The 20,599-nt window shown below is 43.7% G+C and overlaps 1 protein-coding gene across 1 annotated transcript; it reads right to left on the bottom strand.

Annotated features, from left to right (window-relative positions):
* Positions 1-3,481: 3,481 nt before the first annotated feature.
* LOC133447184 (sterile alpha motif domain-containing protein 9) lies at positions 3,482-19,934 on the bottom strand. The gene is made up of 4 exons (XM_061725714.1): positions 19,817-19,934; positions 19,547-19,675; positions 9,837-9,897; positions 3,482-9,758 (listed from the first exon to the last, which is right to left on the bottom strand). The coding sequence occupies exons 1-4, from the start codon at positions 19,930-19,932 to the stop codon at positions 4,929-4,931; spliced, it is 5,136 nt and encodes a 1,711-aa protein (XP_061581698.1). The 5' UTR covers positions 19,933-19,934; the 3' UTR covers positions 3,482-4,928.
* Between the last annotated feature and the right edge of the window lie 665 nt (positions 19,935-20,599).

Below are 20,599 nucleotides of genomic sequence, written 5' to 3'. Positions count from 1 at the left end.
CCGTGGAACATTGCACGCTGCGCTTGTCCCTTCACCTGCAAGAAAATCAAACACACATGCAAATATAAATATTAATCCTTCAGTATTAGTAAAGTCACAATGATTTACAAATTACAAGACATCAGGCAAAAAACACATCTTAAGCATGAATTAGGAATAACAATTGTTCAGTGATGTGACTACAACATTTAATTACAGAACTCACCTGCTTCATGCTGACTTGCAGAGGTGGGTGGTATGGTTGACGTAGTAGTGCTGCTGCTGCTGCTGCTGCATGATGCCTGACTTGTAGCTGTATTCAAACAGAGCACATCCATACTGTCACAACACTGCATTAAGTTTGTTGTGTCAATCTCAATTGATTTTAATGACTAAAAATTATATTTATTGTCATTACTAACAAGGTTGTACCATTCAGTAACAACAACAATAGCATAGTAGTGTGTCAGAGACCACAAACAATTGGATAAACTTACACTTACATGAGAGTGGTGTTCCTGTGGATGTGTGATCAGAAGGCCTCTCTCCAGAAGCTGTTTGAGGTGTCAAATATTTTTTGAGTGCATCTAGACAGACAGAGTAAATGTATTAAAACAAGTAATAATAATAATTATAATAATAAAAAACTGCTGCAGTTTGCATTTTCATCACTTGGCTACTGATTTTCAGCACAATATCAAACGTGATAAGACAGTAGAACTATGCACCAGCAGCAGCAACTGTGTCAGTGGGCACACAGGTGTTATTATACTAGTGATGACTATGGTAAAGTAAATTTTCAACTCGACCAAACATAATAACTAGATGAAACTGAAATAAAATACCAAATCAGACTGGGCATCCAGGCAGGCAGAGATGATAACTGTGTAGAAAACTAATTAAAACTCATCACAAACATAAACAGCGCCGGTGTAGTGCGCATTTCACATTAAACAAGCTAGCAAGCTGCTATGTGCTAGCGAGCTACCACAAATAAAACGTCTCTCCACACAAAACGGCATAATTAAAAAAAAATGTTAGGCCTACAGGCTAATGTTACCTTTATATTGCGACTTCCTCTTCTCCTCTTCTTTTCTTCTCTTTCGGTTCTGCGCACCCGAGGGCTTAGACGGCCTTTTCATCTCTTAAATAACAAAAAAATCACCTGTCTGTGACCTGACTGAGCCCAGCTCTGACTCTGAGGTGCGCCGCGCGCAATGCGCGCACCCGTCATGTGATTCAGCAGCTGCAGCACCACATTTTAGGAACGTCATTGTTTATTCATTTGTTAATATTTATTATTTTCAAAAGAGAACACACAAAGGAGGGCGACTGGTCATAGTATATTATTTTTATTTTTAATTTTTTTTATTTTTATTTTTTTTCCCTCGAGGCGCCATCTGCTGGAGGGGGCGCCTCGCGGCGCCCCCTCCAGCAGATGGCGCCCTAGGCGACCGCCTATATCGCCTATGCCTAGAGCCGGCTCTGCATGTCAGCGATGTCGCTCTCTTTCTCTTTAATACCAGCAGAGTGGGCAGACGGGAGCACCGAGGCAGTGATTATAAACTTTATTTTCTTTTAGACAAAAAAACACTGAAACGTATTTTCTCATTTTCTTTGTTTGAGCATGTAGAACTCCCGATTGGTGGACCTGTTGCTGGAGGCGTGGTTATGTGTAGGGGGTTTTCAACACGGCTCATTCTCCCTCAAGCCTGAATTATGGTTCTGCGTTAAATCGACGCAGAGGCTACGGCGTGTCGCCGCGTACCCTATGATGATCCGCTTATCATTATCTGCGGGAATTTTACACAGTGTCTCCCAAAGAGTCAGACGGTAAAAATCTAACCTTTCTGTGTAAATTATGTCCACCTGCTCTGAGAAAACAAGTCAGAGCGTCTGCCTCGTCAACTTCACATTGTAAACGTCATGTGGAGTTAAAGCATCCGTCCAGTGGGAGAAAATATCTGCAAGTCCTTGACAATCAAAAAAGTCACCAGGAAAGACCAAGAAGACCCAACAGCCCCAAACGACCCCAGTCACTGCTGCTCCTTCAGGGGGTTGATTTACCTGAAACAGGGAGACAAACTGATAATGGACTACAATGTTGGAGATTTACAGCCTCTGAGTAAAGTTGAGAAGCCACTAGGACAATACATGATTGTATACAGTGAACAGTTTTAGGATAGGGTGGTGTTTCATTCATACTTCTCACCTAAAAATATTGAAATGAACTGAATTTGAACTAGTTCAAAATGAAAATGGTGAACTATGAATGTGAACTATTCATTTTTAAACTATGTGAACTGAACTTTGAACTAGTTCATGAGAAGTATGAACTTGCACAACACTGTCAAGACCTTCCTTTTAATAAAGCCTTTAACTCTTTAGTCTAAAATCTCTTAGTCGTGCTGCTGTAGGCCAGAACTGCTGAGGGAACTCCCACTGCACACTCCACTTTTTCTTTTACCCCATCTTTCATCTTTCGACTATCTTGGATCATTTAATATCATTAACATTGTCTATCTTGCGTAGTCTTTCTCTCCTCTCCCTCTCCAGGTGTTCCCATGGTGGTGCTGGTTCCTGCAGCGATTGCTGCTTCTGTTCTGGGTTCTTTATGACGGGCAGCAGGGTGGGGCTGTGGTAAGCGCTGACGTCAGTTGGATCTCAGTTCAGCTGGGTCTGTGTGTTTGCATGCTCTTTCTGTGTCTGCGTGGGTTTTCCCCAGGTATTCTGGTGTCCTCTCACTCCAAAAACATGTTTAGGCTAAGTGGTACAATTAAATCCTTTCTCGGCTTCATTTACATAAACTGTAATGTAATTTAACTTGCATGGGCACTATAATTCATATATCTTGCAGGAAAACACCAATTCCGTCTGTTAACGATGGCTGTTTCAGGAATGTTTTACGTCAGAATCATGTCGTCGTGCAAACACTGCCATAAATTGATTCCTGTAACTTTTAATGACAGTGATGACTTTTCACCATTTAAATAGTTAAATAGCTAACTAATTTATAGGTCAGGGTTAATTATTTCTACTTCTATTTTTTGTAATGCTGTTTTTGAACCTTAATTCAAAAGCAAAGTCCAAATTGTATTAGTCAGTGCTCAGTAAATAAGAATTTATTATACGTTTGTACTTTGCTGCATGTTGAAAGTCATGAAGAATACTGATGTCCATATGTCCTGTAGAAAAGCTAGAAAGGACAAATAACTTCCCATACAACCATTGTTCTAATACCAGTTTTGAAACAAATTAACCTTTCCTACTTTAGTCCCCACCTTTTTTTAGAGACTTCAGCCTTTCGCTCTGCTTCAATGTTTCCTTAAACGTTAAAATTGGTCCTTACAGACAGTATCATGAGTGTTGTTTTGTCTTATGAGGAAAGTTTAATTCCATGTGCAGTAATCCTGTGGCTGTAAATGTGTGTTGTTTCCATTTGAGATGCAGGTAAAAATGATCACAATAACCAGATTGTTGTGTCCAAAAATGTATTTTGTTCACCAGCATCAGCATTATTAATATTACAAAGTCAAACATGTTATCTCATTTTGCATAAATTTGATGTACACTTTACAGTATACCAAACCCATCCAATAATCTTTAAAAAAACATGAAAGATTAAATACTTTAAATATTAAAAATGTATATACCTCTCAACAGTAAATATATAGTTCAAACCTTTGAATATACACCATGTAAAGAAATATCTTGATACTCTAGGAGTCAAAACTTGGAAAAGGGAACTATACAACACATAGTCCTATACTGTACACGCTCCACAAAATAAACAAACAAAAATTCATTTCTTAACGTTCCTTAACTTTAATGAGCAGATGGACTATCCTTTTCACCTCTTAAAGCAATTTAAAGGAGCTTTAGTCATTTTTATGGCAGACAGCAAGAGCAGGATTTCCTGAAATAATATTCACTCACCTGTATCAGGTTACAGACGAGTAAATATTCCTTCAAATTAAACTAAACAGATGTCTCGACAGGAAAAAATGAGAAAATACCTATTTTTGATTCTGCTTTTATTGATGATTAATACTAGGCAACACCCTGGTGATGTGAACCTTGAGCCTTTTTAGCTTGTATTTGCATTCTCTTATCAAAGTCCCCAGATTTGGGGACTTTAGGGTTAGAAGGGCTTTTTTAAGTTAGTTCACCCCCTCTTCTTGTACTTTCTTTAAACTCTTTGTTAAAATAGCTTGTTTTCTAAATATTTCAGCTAAGAATCAGGTTGGCCAATCTGACCATTTCCTTCAAGATCTTGCTTATCATTCTGTCTGTCTTTATGTGTAAACTCTAGGGATGGGAATGGAGAGGTTCTTATTCAGAACCAGTTCCCAGTGTTTCAATTTCTTGGAATCCTTTGTAAATTTTGCAAACGATTCCCTTTTCGATTCCAGTGGGCACGAATTACGTTGCGTAGCCTACGCACCTTGCGTAGCCTATGCACGTTGCGTTTCATAGTAACGTGCATAAGCCAGCAGTCAATAGTAAACATGGCGCCCAAGCAATACAAGCACTCGAAAGTTTGGTTACATTTCAGTAAAAAAGACGACAACAGGGCAACTTGCAATAGTTGCCAAGTAAATATTTCGTCGATGGGAGGAAATACTACCAACATGCAAAAACATTTGCGCACAATAATAACAATCAAGAATGCTGCGCTTTTAATCCGCTCCGGAACAAAGTCGGTAATTCTCAACCCAGCAGCAGCAACGTTAGCATGTCCTTAGCTTATAATATTGCAGGTAACTGATTAACTAATGAACATTGCCTATCATATTAGTGCCATTTGCCTCATTGTTGTCCTTTTATTCCAAATAAGAATCGATAAGGGAATCCTAAGAACTGAATAGTTCAACAGAATTGAAAATGAAATTGGAATCGTACAAATCTTATCAATTCCCATCCCTAATAAATTCTGTCACATTTTGTTCTCATTGGTCATTTTCATACTTGATGTTATACGCCACAGGCCCGCTCATAGTGAAGCCAAGGTAGAAGGATACTTCATCCCGACTGTGTCCACTTCGGATGTCACCCAGGTAGACTGGTCGCACTACCATTTTAAGACTTCCTCCATAGTTGACATAGATTTCTCTATTTTCTGACTTCCCTTTAACCCTCAACAGTTCTTTCTGCACCTCTGGTTTATTCCAAGCTGCTCCACTCTGCCAGAGGTTGTGCAGATTTTGTGGCTGACCACTTTGGCTGTCACAAGAATCTTGCTTTGAAACACGTTCTAAAATGCGGTCGAGCTTACTTCTGGAAACTATTCGCTTTAATCCGCTGGATTTACCGAGAAAGAAATGAGCTACGGGACTCCTTGCTGAACACACGTGAGAGAAGCGTTGGTTATAAGATTTCTTGACCGACGCGATGTATGTGCCGATATGTTTGTAGGCTGCAAAGCTTTCGAGTGCTCTATCTTTCGCCGGCCACATGAGCAGCATGGAAAGGTAGTACAACTCAGTTACGTTTGATCGAGTACCCGCTCTTTGAAGTTCCTTATCCAGAAGGTCGACCAACTCTTCATACTTCTTTAGCAGATTTGATGAGGGCTTGATGCTGTGCATTACTATGTTTGCCAGGATAAAGTTGAGTGTATCTGTGACAGATCTCAAGGTTGTTTTATCAAAGATGAACTTCCAGTGTTTGAGAATGTGCTCCATTTCCGTCCCACTTTTTTCACTCAAACACTGCAGAAGTCCAGCAAATGAGTCCGCTCTCTTTGTTTCCAGATAGTACCTGCGATCCTGTACCTCCTGGTTGAGACTCAGATTTGGGTTTCCAGCTTTCTCCGATGCCTTTTCCTCTTCTGAGCTACTAAATATCTGGATGTACTTTTTGAAGAAGTCAGATAACTTTTTTTTGTTTCTGTCATCAGCTGTTTCCCTTTCCTGTGACCTAGACTTTAGGTATGTGTAGTAGTTTTCAAAAAAACTGAAAATGTCCTTGAGTCTTGGCTTCAAGGAAGTCAGAAATCTCTCATGTTCTTTCAAGACGGACACAAACTGGCCGGAGGTTGTGTTACTTTGATCACGATGAAGACTGCTCACTGAGTGGTGACCTTTGAGAAACTGCTGCATTCTATCTCGTTGATGTCTGTCGCTGACCTCAGAAAGAGGAAGAGCTGTAATGACGTCAAGAAGGATCAAAATGACTTCTGTCTCTCCTACATAGCCTGAAGTATTGTAGGGCGTTGATCTCTTTCTGCTGTGTAGATCAAAAGGGTCCAGTTGTTCGTCCGTCTTGGCTAGCTCCTGCGAATCTCGGAATGCCTTCACTGCTTTGGAACCTAATATTAGGCATTCACTAAAGGCTTCAGGAGTAAGAGGCTTGGACTCGTCAATCGTGTTTTTGAGTTGGCTTTTGTAGATTTGTCCAACTGTATCTGCAATGTAGGAATTTGAATTTTTGCCCTGTGCATCCAAAGCCCAGCGAAGGGCAGATCCAAAGTCTTTCTCCTTTAAGTAAAAATGTCTTGCCAGCGCCTGTGGCAGTGTTGCCCTTCTGTCAAACCTCTCTATGGCCTTCTCGAAGACTTCTTTGATTTTTTCATGGCCTTCCTCTTCACATATTTTCTCAATCAAAGGAGAAAACAGAGTATCTTTGTCATCCCCTTGCACTTTCTTGTTGCGTGTGATGAGCATGCTGTGGATGTTTTGGCAAAGGTAATCCTTCCCCATAGCTGATTTGTGGATTCTGTCACAGTGCAAAATGTCAATAGCTATCTCAGACACAGCAAGTCTGTCTTTCTGTTTAAGGATTTGAAGGCACTCGGAAGAAATCATTTGGTGCAAGAATCGCACCGCTTGATAGGTGCCATGCTCTTCAGCTGTGAATGTTATCAGAAGTGTGGAATAGGGATTCATTATATCATCAAAAGGTTCTCGCTTCCATATCGTGTTCTTTATGCCCACTAGCTCTTCACATAAAGAGAGTGACATGTAGGAGCCATTGACAAAGGTGTTTAGCAAAGCAAGAAAGGAGAAGAGCCTTCCCTGTGGGGTAGTGGCGTCAAGATCTTGAACAATGTTGCTCACCAGATTTGTGATGTAAGCTTCACTGAAATTATTTGTCATGATCATGAAGGCATAGAAGGTTTCAGGCTTCTCATGGTTGTCTTTCAACTGCTGAAGTTTCTCAGAAAACAGGACCTGCTCTGTGGCAGACAGCTTGTTCATTATAACCACATTTGCAATGTGGCTTTTTCTGGAGTTCTCCCGAGGAAACTGAGTCCTCTCACAGTTCAGGATGATAACCTTGAGATGGTTACGTTGCTGCCTGTCACTGGCAACATTCAAGATGCACTGTTTCAGGTCTTCCACATCGTCCCAGTTGTCCACCAAAAGAAGGACAGGTAAGTAGTGTGTCTGCTCCTGTTTTCCATATGTGAGCAATTTAACAACCTGTACTGCAATTTCATTATTTGCTGCCATGTTGTTTTTAACAACAGCACATCGAAATACTCTTCTCAGGTTCCAGAGGACATGCATTGCTAGAGTTGTTCCCCCGCATCCAGGGTGATGGAAAAGATTGATCATGGTGCATTGAGATGTGCAGTCTTCACCAGACCTTATCAGGTCATACAGCTCGTTGTATTTATCTCGCATGATGAAAGGCAGGCTGCCTTTCTTCTCAGAGAGGTAGAAGTTCCACCATGTTACTTGTCCTCCTCTGTAAAAGTCCTCCTCTGTTCTCTTCTTGAAGTCATCAAATGAATCCTTTGTTTCAATTTCTGTGTTCTCACACTCATTTTCAGTCAAAATGTCCAAAACAGTAAAGAGTTCCTCATCCTTCTTTGTTAGCAGGACTGAGCTTGAGCCTGTGGATGGTAGGAATCTCTTGGAAGACTGTGTCTGAGGTTCTTTAAGTTTTTTCACAGTGCTGGATATTTCATTCAGGCTCAGTTCATAGATGCATTTATTGGTGATGTCTTCCATACAACGATCCTCTATCAGTCGCTTCCAGTGACTGAAAACAGTTGCATCTTTGCATATGCACATCACATTGTCAACACCTTCCAGTGTGCGGTGGATTGCACAGAATGTCTCCAAAACAGGGCTTGAAATGTTGGTTACAGATGAGTGAAGAACAAAGATGACCAGGAGTCTATCTTTAGAAATCAAATCGGAGTTGCAAAGGAAAGTAAGCATTTTACTGACTTCTCCGGAGCGCTTCTTCAGCCATTCAGTAGGTATTAGTGGCTTGTCTCTGTCACTGTCTTCATCCTTCTGTCCATTGCAGAAAATCCAACTTGTTTGCTTAAACAAGTTCAACTTCCCAATGACTGCCGTTAAACTGTCCTGAGTGGTGTACATGTGTGGGTAATGCAGATTGGCTATGCGATCTTTTCTGTAAAAACTGCACGTTCCATTTATATCAGACTCAGGGTCGAAGTCAAGTACTGCGAACAGAGTCATCTCTTTGAGGAAATCCATGTGCTCCAGCTGGCTCGAGTGACATTTGTCAGTAACAACGATGACCTGAATTGAACTCTCAAATGCATCTCTGCCCTGAGTCATCAGCTGCTTTAGCCTCTGGCCTTGGTGACTAGGAGATGGGCGATCTTCAACCTTCTCTTCTGCTAACTTGCGTGCCGATGCCCAGTTCATGACCTTTTCACCCAAGCTTTTCAACTGCTCTTGAATAACCCGGTGGTTACTGTCTGCTAAAATGTTGATTGACCGTGGGCCGTCCCGGACAAAAAGACATTCACTTTTGCATTTTTGGTTTTCTTCCGTTGATGCAATAGTCAGCAGAGTGTAAAACATATGATCTTGCGTTTGTGAATATGCTGGGACTACATCAACCTCTATCACCCACTTGTCTGAAGTTGTCCCATTTTGATGGTGGACTTGTATAAAATTTGGAGGCCTGATGCACATTCTGGCAGCATTTGTGTGCTTTTCTTCAAAAAAGTCACTCAAAGATGTTTCAAATGCCCGATGGTACTCATTGAAAGAGGTGATCTTGTGCCCAACTATCTGACCGTGCTGCAAGTCTGGTTGGCTATTTACTCCAAAATGAATGGTCCCATTGGTTCGTGAATTCATGCAGCTGGCGGCAAAACTAGACAATTCTTTTGTGAATTCATAAAGGATCTCCCTTTCACTGGCATTTACACTCGGCAGGAGGTAGTATTCATGGACAGGATCAAGAAGATTACTTGGACCAGCCATAGGTGGAAGAAGTCCATCTACTGTGTAGTAGATGGAAGAGCTGCTTTTATCAAAAGGCCGGATCTGACATATTGGTCTCTGCGGTTGTAGAACTGTTGCCTTGTCAGGCTCTACTGAGTATTGTATATCAGGTTCCTTCGAGACTATTAAAGATCTTATTTTGTTTCTCGTCATCTGTAACATCTGCACAGCGGGGCTTAGACTTTGAAATCCTGAATCTGATGACACTGTTTCAGTTTCTATTGATTCACCTAGATCTGGTGACATCTCTGCAGTTTTCCATAGTTCACTCTGTCTGAGTTCACAATGACTCTCTGGAACCCTAAAACCTGGCTCCAGGGCCTGTGAATGCTTCCTGAACTTTTCAACTTGCTTAATGATTTGTAATGCAGGAGCTCTTGGAACACCCAGTTCTATTAAGTCTTGTTTCTCAAAGGAAATCAGGCAAGCTCCTGAACACTCCTGGTCATAGAGATTCTGTGCAATTTTTGCTGAGACCCTGAGTTTAACGACCAGCCAGTCTTTCACATTGTCCTTGGTCCAGTCTTCCATCAATGGTGGGAGTCTGAGGTCATGTTCTGCCTGAGGGAAAATTAGTCAAGTTTTAACAGAACTGTCTTTTCTACAGAAAAAAAATACTGTAATATCAAACTGACATACTGTTTTCGGTTGCGGCCCACTGTCAGGGAGTTGTGGAGCAGCTTTAGTGGGAACCACATTCCTGTGAAACAAGAAACAGGAAATACACTTAATAATAGCACATAATGTTTCCCCATGTCATAATACTTTGATGCCTGTACTTTACTTTTGTGTTCTGTAGCCAATGGTTACCATATTTTCCGCACTATAAGGCACACTTAAAACCCTAAAAATTTCTCAAAAATCAACGGTGCGCCCTTTAATATGATGCGCCCTGTGTGTGTGGACTGAGTTCCCAAATCTCTTGTGCGCCTTTGGTATGTGCACTACGGTAAGCGCCACACCCAATTGATTGGTGGAATATTTAATTGCCAATTGACCCTTTGTCAATAGACCTCCTGCCTGGCACTTCTCCACCCAGGGGCCGTATCTTCTCCCTGTCTGCTCCAGAAACCAGGGCCATGGAGAAGTACATCAATGACTCGTTGGCAGCAGGCCTCATCCGTCCATCTTCATCTCCTGCTGGGGCCGGATTCTTCTTTGTGGAAAAGAAGGACAGGACCCCCTCCCACTCATCTCCTCTGCTTTTGAGCTGTTGCAGGGTGCCATGGTGTTTACCAAGCTGGACCTCAGGAATGCGTATCACCTGGTACGCATTAGGGAGGGTGACGAGTGGAAGACGGCGCTCAACACTCCCCAGGGCCACTACGAGTATCTGGTCATGCCATTCGGGCTCACTAATGCTCCTGCGGTTTTTCAGGCTCTGGTTAACGACGTCCTCAGGGACTTGCTCAATACCTGTGTTTTTGTTTATCTGGATGATATCCTCGTCTTTTCCAAGTCCAGGGAGGAGCATGTTCAGCATGTGCGAGGTGTCCTCCGCAGGCTCCTGGAGAATCACCTGTTCGTGAAAGCCGAAAAATGCCAGTTTCACGCATCGGCGGTTTCATTCCTGGGCTCCATTATCAAGGAGGGGAGCCTCCAGATGGATCCTGCCAAGGTAAAGGCTGTTCGGGATTGGGCCTCTCCTTCCTCCCGGAAAGAACTGCAACGCTTCTTGGGCTTCGCCAATTTTTACCGGCGGTTCATAAGAAATTACAGCGCTGTGGCAGCCCCCCTCACAGCTCTCACTTCCGTCAACTCCCCTTTTGTGTGGTCCCCCGGGGCGGAGAGGTCATTCGGTGAGTTGAAAGTTTTGTTCACCTCTGCTCCTATACTCACCCTCCCGGATCCCTCACTTCAGTTTCTGGTAGAAGTGGATGCATCTGATTCTGGTGTGGGGGCTGTCCTTTCTCAGCGGCCTCATCCTGGTCCAAGCAGCTGTTGTGGGTGGAATACGCCCACAATACCCTTCCCAGCACAGCTACTGGACTCTCACCTTTCCAGTGTTCCCGGGGATATCAGCCTCCGCTTTTCCCGACTCAGGAGGGAGAAATCACAGTCCCATATGTCCAGGCCTTCATTCGCAGGTGTCGGCGAACCTGGCTGCAGGCCCGCTCCACACTGCTTCGCACCTCTGACCGGTACCGTAAGGATGCTAACCGGCGTCACGTCCCAGCCCCCCAGTACGCCCCTGGTCAGAAGGTCTGGCTTTCTACCCGGGACTTGCCATTAAGGGTGGAATCCAAAAAGCTAGCGCCCCGCTTTGTGGGTCCCTTCCCCATATCCAAGGTTATCAACCCAGCAGCCGTTCGACTGCGCCTCCCTCGTTCCATGAGGGTTCATCCCACGTTTCCACGTTTCTCGCCTCAAGCCTGTCAAGGAGAGTCCCCTTCAACCCGCCTCCAGGCCCCCGCCGCCCCCCCGGCTCATTGGGGGGGGGTCCTGCTTACACAGTGCGGCGCCTCCTCCGGTCCCGTCGCCGTGGGAGGGGCTATCAGTATCTGGTGGACTGGGAGGGCTACGGCCCTGAGGAGCGCTGCTGGGTTCCTACACAGAGGATCTTGGATCCCTCTCTCATCCGGGACTTCCGCCGTGCTCATCCCGACCAGCCTGGTGGGACGTCGAGAGCCGTCCCTTGAGGGGGGGGGGTTCTGTCATGGTTTCTCAGTTGGCTGTTTTTTACTTGTTAACTCACTCTCCTGTCGTTCCAGATCCTGCCACCCTCATCAGCCAGAAACGACGAAATGAGGGCCTTTTTTCCCCCCTAAACGTGCCCCAAAAGTCACCAAATTTTGCACGCAAGCCCGGCTTGGCGAAAAATTTGATATTTAATGGTTTGCATTAATGGGCGTGGCCAGGGCTGGACTGGGACAAAAAATCGGCCCGGGCATTTTGAGCCTAGACCGGCCCACCAGGTATTGATGGAAAGAAAATGAAGCCTATGAATGAAAACAAACGTTCTTGTGACACCGCTTGTACACTGTCTTGTTGGTGTGTATGTTCTTGTCTAATAAACCTAAACCTACACCATCCCCCCCAGTCCCGTTATAGATGTACTTATAGATGTACTTAGTACTGTTTCTGAGTAGACCAACTTGTATGGCAAGCCATTTTAACATTTAATAGCTAGACTGGATATGTGTTGCAGATATCTGTAATTCAATTCTTCCTAGTCAAAAAGAACATTTCAGATATCTACAATGATATATTAACCCATTTTAAACAGGGGGCCCTATGTGGAATGGCTGGGGGGGGGGCCTTTGCGCGTGAGCGTAGCGAGCGCGCGCGAAATTTTTGGGGTTTTTCGGGTCGGATCGGGTGTCTATATGCGCAATTTTAACTCTCCAATTAGCAAAATACTGGATACCTTCCCCTGCCTCATCATCATCTCTTGCCTCGACGCGGCTGCTTGAGACCCGGTCAGATCTGTGATTTTTGTAACAAATGTATCTAACGAGGCTTTCAGAGAGGCATTAAACTCTTCCATTTTCTTTAGTTTTTTTTCTTTTTTCATCCCCTGATGGAAATTTCCTGAATCTGTCTCGTTCTCTCGACATTGTGTGACAGTTTGTTCCAACTCCACCGTCTGGATCAGAGCAGCTTGTGTCTGCGCTTGGTCTGATCAGTTGTATTGAACAACAGACGCGCGCATCATTTAGGTCTGTAATGGAACGTGACTGTTGATATTTATAAGGGAAAAAACAAAAAAAAAAAAAACAAAAAACAAAAAAAAAAATGGCCCATAGCGCGAGGCCCCTTGGGGCGCGAGGCCCCTTGGGGCGCGAGGCCCCTTTGGGGCGCGAGGCCCCTTTGGGGCGCGAGGCCCCTTTGGGGCGCGAGGCCCCGTGCGGTCGCACAGTTCGCACACCCCTTGCGGCGGCCCTGACTCCAGCCCATAACCAATCGGCCAGTAGTACCAGTTGTTGTCAGGTAAAAAACAACATCAAATGGGCCGATGGGCCTGCCCGGGCCCCAAAAAAAAAAAAAAAAAAAAAAAAAAAAAAAATTTTTTTTTTTTTTTTTTTTTGGCCCAGCCCGGCCCAACATCCCCATCGGCCCACCGGGCAAATGCCCGGTATGCCCGATGGCCAGTCCACCCCTGGGCGTGGCCTAATGGCTCAACAGCGCCAACGAAAATCGGTACACACCTGTATCATGTTGCAACTTAAAGAAAAGTCTCTTGGAAGTCGGCCATTTTGAATTGTGTAATTTTGGCGCAATTTATGCCATTTCTTCGGCCGTTAATGCGGCCCGAACCGTAACGTGCACCCAGGTGTGTTATACATCAAAATGGGCATCTAGATCCTGCGACGATGCGCCTTACTTTTCTCAGTCAAAAGCGTTACTGTGGCAAGGATAGACGCCAAAAAGCGCGCCCCCCCTTCATCTGATTGGTCCATATTTGATAGTTCCTACTTTCTGCCATAACTTTTGAATGGTTTGACATAAAGACTCATGGGTGGTGTCAGCTGACTCGGTTTTGACTCCTTCACCTTAATTGGTGCAAATTAGCCCCCCCCCCCCCTTCTTCTGATTGGTCGATATGTGATCCACTAAATGTCCAGGCCTGAAGAATCTACATGCAAGTCATACAAGCGCTTCCACTGCAGCACGCCTGAACGCGCACAAGGGTGCGAGGGCCCGTTCATCGCTGCTTGCAGCTTTAATTTCTAATTATTATACCAAAGAAAATCAACAGTAACTAGATATAAATAAAAAGGAACACTACAGGTACCGTGTAGTTAGTTTAAAAAACTGAGGTTTTCGGGCAAAGCAAGTCTGGCCGTCCACATAGGGAGAAATTTTTTGTAATTTATCGTTGGTTTTGAGATGAAATCTATTCCTGTGATTTTCTTTGGATAGCAGGTGTCACTTTTACAAGTGCCCCGAGCACACCACTTAACCATTTTAAGATAAATGCGCTTTCGCGGTTGTAGCTATGTGTCGTAGCCTGCTGCTTAGCCAACTTTGTTTTTGAAGTACGGACGTTTTTTCTGCCAGTTTGGTGATAAAAATACGTTGCACCCTCACTACACTGTGTCCAGTGTGCTCCGAAGTGTTCCTTTTACGAATACAAAGTAAAAAATAAGAATCCAGTGATTTAGATTTTGATTCAAGGCAAGTAAAAACTAGGCTTTTTCTATTGATGTGAACGAGAGAGACAGTTGTTTGTAGAGCCGGATATACTGGACGTTGAACCGCCACCGGCCAGCAAGTCTGACTCAGACAATGATGAGGAGGAGCCCGGAATGTTAGACCGTGAAATAGCTCAGCTGTTTTATTAAGATACTGACAATGAGGACTTTGATGGTTTTGTGGCAGAAGAGTGAGTATTTTGTTTAATAAAGTTGACGAAACTCAGTGTTTTGCTTCCGTTGTCTTTTTTTTTACCGTATGTTTTAGCATGCGTCTTATAATAAGCTGTTACTCAGACGGCTGGTCCTTGACCGTAAACTCCTGAAGCACCTGCCAGAGGGCAGGAGGGAGAAAAGTCTGCGATGCTTGGGAGTGGAGTACCCGTGATGCGTTGAGCGGTTTTCACCACCCGTTGCACTCTCTTGCGCTCCACCACAGAGCAGCTGCTGTACCAGACTGTGACACAGTTGGTAAGGATGCTCTCGATCACGCAGCGGTAGAAATTCACCAGGATGGCTGAAGATGGCTGAAGGTGATTGTTCTTCATTGTCCTCAGAAAGAAGAGGCGTTGGTGAGCTTTTTTGATGAGGCTGGTGCGGTTGGTGTTCCAAGACAGATCCTGCAAGATGTGGGTCCCCAGGAATTTGAAGCTGGAAACGCGCTCAACGGCCATCCCGTTGATGTGGATGAGGTCGTGCATGCTCTTTTTCTTCTTCCTGAAGTCCACATTGAGCTCCTTGGTTTTGCTGGTGTTAAGGAGCTGGTTATTGTCGGCGCACCACATGGCCAGGTGCTGTACCTCTTCCCAGTAGGCTGTCTCATCGTTGTTACTGATGAGACCAATCACCGTTGTGTCGTCTGCAAACTTGTTGGAGTTGGATCCACATACAGGCCGGCAGGGATGGGTGAAGAGGCAGTACAGGAATGGGCTCAGCACACAGCACTGTGGTACACCGGTGTTGAGTGTGGCAGTGTTTGAACAGATGTTGCCTGACCTTACATACTGTGGTCTGTTGATCGGGAAGTCCATAATCCAGTTAGAGAGGGAGGTGTTGGTGCCCAGATCTCCAAGTTTAGTGATCAGATTGGAGGGGATGACAGTGTTAAATGCAGAGCTGAAGTCCACTAATAGCAGTCGTGCATAACTGTTGTTATTTTGAGACACAGAGTGCAGTACTGTGGAGACTGAATCATCTATGCTCCTATTGCTGCAGTAGGCAAACTGGTGTGGGTCCAGTGTGGGTGGGAAGGAAACCTTCATGTGTGCCAGAACCAGCGCTCAAAGCACTACATCATGATGGGTGTGAGTGCAATAGGGCGGTAGTCATTGAGGCATGTCGGTTTCCAGTGTTTTGGCACTGGCTCGATGGACGTGGTCTTAGAACATGTTGGCACAACTGCTTGTGCAAGGGACAGGTTGAAAATGTCAGTAAATGGCCCAGTAAGCTGCTCCGCACATGCCCTAAGCACGCTTCCAGGAATACCGCCAGGACCTGCAGTCTTGCGTATATTGATCCTGCTCAGTGCTGTGAAGACTTCAGTGGTGGAGAGTGCGAGAGGCAGGTGGTCTGCAGAGAGTGGGATCTTGGTCTCTCTCTGATCTCTCTCTTGGTAGCAGTGTTCCTGTTGTCCCTCTCGAAATGTGAGCATAAAAGTAATTCAGCTCGTTCAGGAATAAAGATGTCTGTAGCTGTGGAGTAGGTGTTGCTTGGTCTGTAGTCAGTGATGGCCTGGATGCCCTGCCACATGCGCCTGGGGGTCATTGTTGGAAAAGTGACCCCTCTATCTTCAGCTTGTAGCAGTGCTTGGGCCTTTTTGATGCCCCTTCTCAGGATTGCTTTGGATGTGCTGTAGGCTTGTGCATCCCCCAATCTGAAGGCAATGTTACGGGCCTTGAGCAGGAGCCGTACATTCTTGTTCATCCAAGGCTTCTGGTTGCGGTATGTGGTGATCTGCTTCTCTGTAGTGACGCCGTCAATGATGGTGGTAATGTAGTTTAAGACAGAGGAAGCATAAAGATCAATGTCTGTCCCCGCTGGCCACACCTTGATGGTCCTCACAGTTGATCTAACCCGGTTGATGAGAGGTGAATATTTGGGTTTGAGGAACACCGAAAGATGGTCCGACTGTACAAGGTGGGGGAGGGCGGTCGCTGTGTAGGCAGCAGCCATGTTTGTGTAAACATGGTCAAGAGTTTTGTTTCTTCTGGTATGGCTGAAGACATGCTGGTGGAATTTTGGGAGTACTGTCTTCAGGTTTGAACACATATGGACGGCGCTTACGGGCAGCGGCCTCAGCACCTGTCTACCCATGTCTTATGTCGTCATTTGTTGTGTCTCTTTTTTTTGTTCTCTTGGTCAGGCTGTACATGGACAAATTTCGCTGTTTCGGGCAGCTGACTCCATGACAGTAAAATGTATCTGTATCTGCATCTGTATGAGGGTTGTGGTGGCACCAATGATGGTATCTTCATTGGAATGCACAAGACCTGCGTTTTAGCTTAACCCTTTACAGGGCAAGTAACCATATTTGGTAAATTTAGTAGACATACATACCGTAATTATTACATGAAAAAGTACAAAGTAAAAAAAACCTCCTTTAATATTCTTTAATAGCCCTCTAGATTTTTAAATTTTAATGAGAAATTTTAGGAATTTTATTGACTGCCTTATAGTTGCTTAAACTAAACTGTTTGTGGGTTAAAGGAACAATGCGTAATGAGAAGACAAAAAATGAATTCATACTCAACACCCCCATCAAAATGGGGGCAGTAAAGTTGCACAGAGTGAGTTGACCTACTGTACCCCCAGGTAAGAAACGAGAAAACACAGTCCCTCCTCATTAATTCATCACCAAATGTATCGAGGATTAAAACACTTCACCTGTGACCAAGAACTCAAAATCTTTACCCAAGAGTCCAATCAATTTAATCTGTTAGACTTTTCATTTCCCGGCCTGAGTTGTAAAACCACCTTTAGCCATCTACCTCAGTTGTGCAATTGTTTTCTTGCGGTTGCAATTCTGAGATACATTATCAGACCTTAATGACAACATAAGTAATGTGACTGTCTTTCAACCATTTTTTAACATTAACATCAAATATTTGAAGGGATGGCAATCTGTTGTTTTGTTGTTTTTACGATTGAGAAAGCAGTTTGATTTAGGGGTGGGGGAACTAAACCGTGCAGTATCTTATAAAGTCAGTTAAAACAGCGTTAAAAACATGCTTTTACAGACTGACAGTAACAAACAGTAACTTGCGCGACTAAGCCACTATAATAAATATATAAATAATAATAATAATGTAAGAATAAATAATCAACCAAGTAGTGATGAAAAATAGCACTAAATAACAGTTTAGAAACAAAAATAATATTAAACAACGTCCATTGAACTTCAAAATCCGTGTATATATCACGACAATGGATCCCATTGACTTTGCATAATATCCGTGGTGTTCACACAGAATTTTACCACTTTCCGTGGCACCACCACGAAAAATATTGGTAAGAGGTCGTGGGCATTTCACTTTCACTTACTCAGGCTCCTGGGACTTAAAGGGTATGAAGTAGGGGTGGGTTAAAAATATCGATATATCGATATTTTATCGATTTACATGTGTAGGAACGATTATCAATACATAAATTCAAGTATCGATTTAAATTTATTTTTTTTATCCCGATTTCCACCCCCCCATTTTATCACCCAGTGCTCCTACCCAAGTCAGTCCTTGGCATTGTTCCCTCTACCAACCCCGGTTAGGCCCTACACTGAGCTCAAGTCTCCTCCTTACTTGAGGAGTGAGCAGCTTGTTTTCACCAGACAGGGTGGGGTTTCTCCGGCAGGACGTAGCGCGTGGAAGGATCACGTTATTCCGGCCAGAGAATCCCTTCCATTGCCAAAGCAAAATTGGTATTGTAACTAGAATATCGATATTTAATCGTATCGTTTTGGCACCTAGTGTATCGGAATTGTATCGTATCGGGAGATGATACCCAGCTCTAGTATGAAGGTGTTATTGCGCGAGTTCGGAGTATTTTGCGTGTGGTTCTCATTTTTGTTTTGCTGTGTGAATGCTTGTTTGCACTAGTTGATCGTGGGGGCTGCTGATATTTAATTCATGCACTCTCATAATCTTCTCTCGCCCCGATGTTAACTTCGTTTCTGGATATGGAGTGCTGCGCCTTTCTTTCCTCTGACTCCGGCTCTGAAACAGAACTGTGATGTGCTTCCTTTTCCCTGTTTTCCTTGTTTTTGTCATTAATGGTTTGGGGTTTTTTCCCCAGCGTGGTTTTGCCCATAATAGTTTCTGTAGTTAACAACATGGTCATTGGGATCATTTGTGCTTCGTTTGGTTCAATTCAATTCAATTTAATTTTATTTATATATGGCACATAGGAAAATAAAAATACAACAGATGTTGTCTCTAGACGCTTTCCAGAGATCCAGGTCCAGATCCAGAGAATGGTTCCCTTCCTTGCTCACATTTCGTGGGCATTTGGTGACGTAAGGACACATCACCCTACAACCTCTAGAAAGTTTTTAATCCATTCATTAATCTCTGGATGTCTACTATAGTTTTTGGGTTACAGAACAAAGAAGAAGGAATTTTGGAGGAAAATTAGTTTCCTTTATGAGTTCTTCGAAGTTCAGACCCGTATTGTGTCTATGCAGTTGGGTTTAGCTGTATTACACAGCTGCAAGGAGGTCATTTTGAAGACTGCATGTTATTTAATCTGAAAAGCATTGGGCTGTGTTCTGGTAAAACTGCTGGACTAGTGAATTTTTGTCATTCTTCATCACACCATACTTTTGACCCTTTTGCATGCAAAAATGATTAGATTCACTGAGTCAAGCAACATTGTCAAGTCTTTATTCTTTCGTGTTATTAATTCAATTCAATTAAATTCAATTTTATTTATATAGCGTCTATTACAACAGAAGTTGTCTCTAGGATCTTTCCAGAGACCCAGAACATGACCCCGAGCAAAATTACATAAACATAACATAAACAATGGCAGGTAAAAACTCCCCTAGTGGGAGAAAAACCTTAAACCAAACAGTGGCAAGAAAAACTCCCCTTTAGGAGGGAAGAAACCTGGACCAGGACCTGGATCATAAGGGGGGACCCTCCTGCCGTAGGCCAGACTGGCCGAGCAGGAGCAGTTCTGTTTCATTAAACAAAAGGTAGAAGGACAACCAGGAAGTCGTACCTTTTGTCTGGAACATCAGACATAAAGTTTGGCGGTGGAGTCCTCGACCTGTAACTTGTCAGAGACGGGCCCGGGGATGAAGGTCTTTCTTCCTCCTTGCCCGTGCCAGCACTTGGAGAATTTCTAGAACTGATAAAGACAAATATAATCTACAGATTACTGAAATAAAAGAAGATAAGCCTAAATACAGGAAAACCTGGCCCTCTTCCATACAACCAGTCTTATTCTGATGGCACATAGGAAAATAAAAAAACAACAACTTTAACACACCTTTCATCCACCCTGAAAGAAAGAGGGTGATGCATCGAGTTGTCACTCGTCACAGAGAAGCATGAAGAGGTGGAGCGCTTCGTCGCATCATCATCATCATCATCATCATCATCCATCTTGGCTCTGTCCAGAAGTGCAGAGGAACAGTTGTGTAACTCTTGATATGAGAAGCAATTATCACCCCAGTGTGCTCTAGTCCTATGTTAGTCATCAACAATAAAACGTTTCAAGGGGAACATTCATTCAAAATGAAAAATGTTGAAAAACTGGAAGACATGAGACATGTTAACAAGAAAACTACCTACTGCCTTTGCACATGGTTTGCCAGCTGCACAGTGGCAAACAGGAAAGAGCTCCATAGGGTCACCAGAATGGCTGATAAGGTCATTGGGTGCCCTCTACCCACAGTTGTGGACCTTCACGGCTCTTACTGCCTCAGGAGAGCCAACACCATCATGAAGGATCATCCCACCCGGGCCACTACCTGTTTGAGCCACTGCCGTCAGGAAGACGCTACAGGGCCATCAAATCCAGGACAAACAGACTGAAAAACAGTTTTTTCCCAACCGCTGTCAGAGCCATAAATGCCTCAAACATTCTTTAAGTCTGTATATTGTTTTTTAATATATTGTTTTATATATTTATTGTTGATATTGCACTGTTTTTTGTTGTACTGAAGGCCTGCACCCTACCTTTCGTTGCACTTGTTACAATGACAATAAAGAGAATCTTGAATCTTGAAAACTGGCTGTGCCCGTTTTTGTTGTTAGTTTTGGTTTCAGA

The sequence above is a fragment of the Cololabis saira genome, chromosome 1 (genome assembly GCF_033807715.1).
Source record: "Cololabis saira isolate AMF1-May2022 chromosome 1, fColSai1.1, whole genome shotgun sequence".
In the NCBI taxonomy this organism is placed as follows: domain Eukaryota; kingdom Metazoa; phylum Chordata; class Actinopteri; order Beloniformes; family Belonidae; genus Cololabis; species Cololabis saira.
This window is presented reverse-complemented; position numbering and strand designations above follow the sequence as displayed.